Source organism: Oratosquilla oratoria, chromosome 34 (genome assembly GCF_046742065.1).
Source record: "Oratosquilla oratoria isolate Oo_2021 chromosome 34, ASM4674206v1, whole genome shotgun sequence".
Classification (NCBI taxonomy): domain Eukaryota; kingdom Metazoa; phylum Arthropoda; class Malacostraca; order Stomatopoda; family Squillidae; genus Oratosquilla; species Oratosquilla oratoria.
In genome coordinates, this window is record NC_134810.1 from 17,099,921 (window position 1) to 17,105,806 (window position 5,886).

Here is a 5,886-nt window from a genome sequence, read left to right on the forward strand (position 1 = left end):
GTACACTTTAATTCTAAGCCATCAACATCGAGCGAAGCTCGAGGAGGCCAACATGCAGAAATTTATATATATATATATTGTTACACTCCCCTTCAAGTATATAAGGGTACGGTAACTTTTTATCTATCTGATGTATTTCACTTGGGGTATTTGGTAAACTCTACAATTATAAGTATCTATATTTATAACATTAATGATATGATACAACATTAATAATATACAACATGAATAATAATATGATACAATCTAGTATACTTAATTCTTACCGTTACCCAACTAGGTAACAAGAGAGATCTAGGGAACAACTGTCAGGTATGGTGACAGGATTTGTAAGAGGGGGAAGGAGGTACCCCGCAAGCTACCGTACTTCCACTGGCTCCCAGTTGCCAGACGTCACCATTTGGCGACCACTCATTCTAACCAACCTGCGCAGGCGCATGCGGATGCGCATGCGCACACTTATGACGGGAAAGTGTCTAGCCATGGACGGGCCCGCAACACCTCCCCCCCAAAAAATGTGAGCTTCCCTAAATGGGAAGCGAACATAAAAAAAAACACATTACATAGTTACACAGAAAATTTTACACTATAAAAGACAAGTAATAACACAAGAACCAAAATCAAACAAAATGAGTATACTACACATGATATAAACAACCTCTTAACCTAAGGAGCATCTCCTGGGAGAGCTGGACCACGTGATAGCGCGTCGGCTATGACGTTTTCTCTCCCACGTATATGTGAGATTTTCAAGTGAAAGGGCTGTAGTGCCAACGCCCATCTTAAAAGTCTTTGATTCGTGTTCTTCATCTTTTCAACGAATATTAAGGGGTTATGATCTGTACGCACTTGCACTGGGTGAATTGTGCTACCTATATAAATTCTAAAATGGTCAAGGGCCAACAACAACGCAAGTGCCTCCTTTTCAACGGTGGCATAATTTCTCTGGTGCTTGTTAAATTTCTTCGAGAAATATCCCACTGGGTGCAACACGGAATCCCCCTCACCTTCCTGCAACAGCACTGCTCCTCCGGCGACGTCACTAGCATCGACGTGAAGGGTGAACGGCTTCTCCAGGTTAGGGGCTCGTAGCACGGGCGCGTTGGATAATAGGGTTTTCAAGCTCTCGAAGGACTCCTGGCACATCTGCGACCACCTAAAGGCCTTCTTGCCGCTGAGGAGGTCGGTCATCGGTGCCACAATAGAAGAAAAATTTGGACAGAAGCGCCGATAATATCCGGCCATCCCTATCAGCCTCATCACTGCTTTTTTGTCGTCTGGTGTCGGATATTTCTGGATGGCCGCAATCTTGGCTGCAACAGGTCGAACCTCATTCTGCCCGACCACATGTCCCAGGAAGGTGACCCGGGCATGGCCGAACTCGCTTTTGGCGAGGTTCACCGTCAGGTTGTTGGCAGCCAGCACAGCAAAGAGAGATTTCAGGCGACTCAGGTGCAACTCCCAGGTGTCCCCGAAGACGACGATATCGTCGAGATAGCACCGGACGCCGTCCATCCCGGCTGTGAGGCGGTTCATAAGGCGCTGAAAGGTGGCCGGGGCATTCCGCAACCCAAAGGGAAGAACGGAGAATTCGTACAGTCCCTCTGGGGTGACGAAGGCGGAGATGGCTCTCGAGCGCTCAGTCAGTCGGACCTGGTAGTAGCCTTTGAGGAGGTCGAGCTTGGTTACCCATCGCGCCGAGCCCACGTCGTCGATCACGTCGTCTATGCGAGGCAAGGGGTACCCATCCGCTTCCGTTACCGCGTTGACCCGTCGGTAGTCGACACATAACCGCATCGACCCATCTGGCTTCGGCACGAGGACAACAGGAGATGCCCACGGGCTGTGGCTGGGCTGTACAATGCCGAGCTCTTGGAGACGTTGCACCTCAGCTCGGACGTATTCTCTCTTGAAGGTATTCAAGCGGTAAGGACGTTGGCGGATGGGAGGGGCCCCATGGGTCTCCACGTCGTGTTCCAGTGCTGAGCAGGGGCGAGGGTGATCACCGAATATGCACACGTACGTTCGTAGCAGGGATTCTATGTCCTTCGCTTGGGCACCAGAGAGATGTTCTAACTTCACAGTGGGGTCTCGTAATATCACCGAGTTTTCCATCTTTACACATGACCCACTAAGAGCTTCAGAGAAACTCTCATCACCTTCACTAACTTCCGGCACTACTAAGCACGCAGGTGACGGAGGGTCAGCCTCCGCACTATCTCCTACCACACCCTCACCACGATCGTGGTAGGGTTTCAACAAGTTAATATATACTAGACGCTTTTTCTTGCGTCTCTCTGGAGTGTGGAGGACATAGTTGGCCTGACCTTGGCGCTCTAAGACTTGATACGGTCCACTATACACAGCTTGAAGAGGGTTAGTTTTTAATGGTAAGAAAGCTAAGACATTATCTCCACTTTTAAAATACCTATCCCTTGCTCCTTTTGACTTATCAAACTGGTGCTTCATTTTAATTTGAGCACCTTCTAAGTTTGAATGGGCAAGACTTATAGCTAATTGAAGTTTATCCTTAAACTTTGTCACATAGGAGGCCAACGGGGTCACTGGCTCATTGCTTATCCAGCTCTCCTTCAAGACTTTAAGGGGACCCCGTGCCTCGTGTCCATAAACTAACTGAAAAGGGCTATAACCTAACGACTCCTGAACACTATCTCGGATAGCGAACAGCAGGAGATCTACTCCCTCGTCCCAGTCCCTTCCGGTTTCCAAGCAAAAGGTCCTTAGGATTCTTTTGAGGGTTTGATGGAACCTTTCAACTACACCCTGGGATTGCGGGTGATAAGCCGAGGACCTAGATTGCTTGACACCTAGGCTTTCCATTACCTGGTTAAACAACCGGGAAGTAAAGTTGGATCCCTGATCGGATTGTATCACTGTGGGAAGGCCTACTTGGGTAAAAAAATGAACTAGGGCTCTTACAACATTCTTTGCCGTGATGCGGCGTAAGGGAATAGCCTCCGGATAGCGAGTGGCACTGTCTATGATGGTAAGTAGGAACTGATGACCACGGGGGGTTTTTGGTAAGGGACCTACGCAATCAATTGTTATCCTACTAAAAGGCTCTTTTATCACTGGTATGGGTTGTAACGGGAACGGTTTGATACTGGGGCTTGGTTTTCCCACTAACTGACAGGGACGGCATGTACGGCAGTATGCACCTACGTCTCTGCGTAACTTAGGCCAATAGAAATGCGATAGAATTTTGGCATAAGTTTTTCTGGTTCCTAGATGTCCTCCTACGCCGTCATGAGCAATGCTAAGGATATCTTGGCGTAGGGGCTTCGGAATCACTATCTGTTGGTGCACTGACCAAGGGTGACTGGCGGGGGAGGTAGCGGGACGATATTTCCGCATTAGCACGCCAGAGCTAGTGTAATAGCAATTGGCCTCCTGCTGGGCTTCCACTTCACTAACTGCCCTATTAAGAAAACTGGCTAGTTCCGGGTCCTCTGCCTGGAGTTGAACAAGCTTACTCCTAGTAACAGGAGAGGAGCCAAAACTAGTCAGGGTCGTGACACTATTCTCATCTGTATTATTCTTAGGTTTATCTGTCGGTAAGGAATCTTTGAAGAGTTCACCTAGTCTGAGGTCAGGGGGGTCTACTTGAATAGGGTCTTCTTCCGATTTCTCACTAGACAAAGGGGAAACCACATCGATGCCACCTCCCTCGACAGATTCATTGCTTGGGACGTCTGCCTGTTGGCTCATACTACGTGTCACTGCACACGCAGGAAATAGCCCAGGGATGTCTTTCTCTAATTGTGTGGTGTTATTCTCAGCGGTAGGACGCGACGAGACCATGACATTTGGTAACGTCACGCCTCCAGCGAGGTCATTTCCTATTAAGAGGGAGACGCCATCTACCGGTACCCTGTCCACTACCCCTAACGTGACATAGCCTGATTTGATATGGGACTGTAAGTATAGCTGGCACAGTGGGATACGCGATCCTCCGGTCAAACCGTTCACTAGAACCCAATTACCAGTGTAGCACTCATCTAGGAAGGGGACAGCTTCTTTGGTAATCAGAGATAAGGCTGAGCCTGTGTCTCTCAAGATTTTAATGGGAACGGGTACACTTGACTCGTTTAGAGCTACGGAACCTGATGAACAATATGGTTCAAAGGTGGAGGAGTTGGGAGACACAACAGGTCGGTTATTTGTAGGTGATAGAGGATCCAACTGTACTTCCGTTTGTTTGGCCACATTTATCGAGAGAGAGGGGGACCCTGGGTGAGAGGGAATTTTGTTCTTTACTCTGAAGCAGTCATTAACATCATGACCGAGCCTACGGCAATATTTACAAAAAGGTTTCCTCTCACTATTAAAGATAGGTCCCCCGGTCTCACGGGCAACGGGCTTACCTGTGGTATATGATGGAAATCCTGATGGCGACCAAGGTCCCGGCGCTGCTGCCTGAGGGGCTGACGTAGGTGGAGGGGCGAATGGTGCAAGAGTAAATGCCTGGTGGGCACGTACTTGGCTGGGTTGGGACGCGGGAGCAGAAGACCTGTAACTTTGGCGGGGGTTAGTAAGAATGTAATGGTCGGCAACTGGGCCGGCATCAGCTAGGGTACGTATACCTCTTTGATCTAGGTACGCTCGTACATCGGGGTGCAAGTTATTTCGGATGTCTTCGAGCAGGATCAACTCAGCCAGTTTATCATGGCTCCGATGAGCTGATTCACTCTCTATCCACCGTTGGAACAAAGCTTGTTTGCGTCGAAAATATTCGACGTATGTCTCTTTTCCCCCTTTTTTCAAGTTCCTAAACTGCTGGCGATAAGCCTCAGGCACAAGCTGATAGCTGGTGAGGACGGTGGACTTAACCATATAGTAGTCTTTCACCTGCTCCTCAGAGAGAGCGGAGAAGACGTCCAACGCCTTACCAGTAAACGAGCGATAGACAAGTTGAGTCCATTTATCAAGTGGCCACCCATTCAAATGCGCCATTTTTTCAAATATTGCAAAGAACCTGTCGGGTTCGTCTTCATTGAACTTGGGCACACTTGCAAGTTGGGACTCGAGCCTAAACACAGGGGCATCTGCTCTCGTTTGCTCTCGACGGAGTATTTCCAACTGTAACTCGATTTTTCTGAGTTCAACTTGTAAGGCTAGGTTACTAGGCTCTTTGGCAGTAACAATTTGTGGAGCCTCGTTACTTGGCTTATTGGCAATAGCACCATTTGGAGCAATTTTATTAGGCTCGTTGATATTGTCAATCTGTGAAGCCATGTAACTAAGTTCATTGTCACTGCCAATCTGCGGATCTACGTTATTTGGCTCTTTATCAGATTCCTCTGTTGCGGGTATATCCTCCCTGATCATTCCCTCCTTAACGAGGTGGTTGAAGACCATTTCCCTCAGAGGGCCTTTATTCAAGCTTGAGTAACCCCCTAACCCGAGGCGTCGGGCAATGCCGATCACGCATTCCTTGTTTAAATCCCATAGAGCTTTGCCTGAAGGGTTAGCAAGAAATTGGTCGATATCAAACATTTTGAACTCAGAATTTCGAGAACACGTAATTATATACTAACAGCTAGCTAATAGTTAAACACATAAGATAGATAACTTCTACGGGATTACGGTGCGACCGATAGACACTATTAACACTGGCAATTTGTTGGCACAACACAACACTTGTCGCACTAAATGGAGCTCTAGTCTACGTATGCACAATTCTCAATATCCCGGACACGGGCCCCCACATGTTACATTCCCTTCAAAAAATATAAGGGTACGGTAACTTTTTATCTATCTGATGTATTTCACTTGGGGTATTTGGTAAACTCTACAATTATAAGTATCTATATTTATAACATTAATGATATGATACAACATTAATAATATACAACATGAATAATA

The 5,886-nt window shown here is 47.5% G+C and overlaps 1 protein-coding gene across 1 annotated transcript; it reads right to left on the reverse strand.

Moving 5' to 3' along the window:
- Nucleotides 1–666: 666 nt before the first annotated feature.
- LOC143018349 (uncharacterized) lies at nucleotides 667–5,517 on the reverse strand. The gene has a single exon (XM_076173709.1). The coding sequence runs from the start codon at nucleotides 5,515–5,517 to the stop codon at nucleotides 667–669; it is 4,851 nt and encodes a 1,616-aa protein (XP_076029824.1).
- Nucleotides 5,518–5,886: the final 369 nt, after the last annotated feature.

Coding starts and splice junctions, on each gene's coding strand:
- LOC143018349 (XM_076173709.1), bottom strand. CDS start 5,517: ATGTTTGATATCGACCAATTTCTTGCTAACCCTTCAGGCAAAGCTCTA.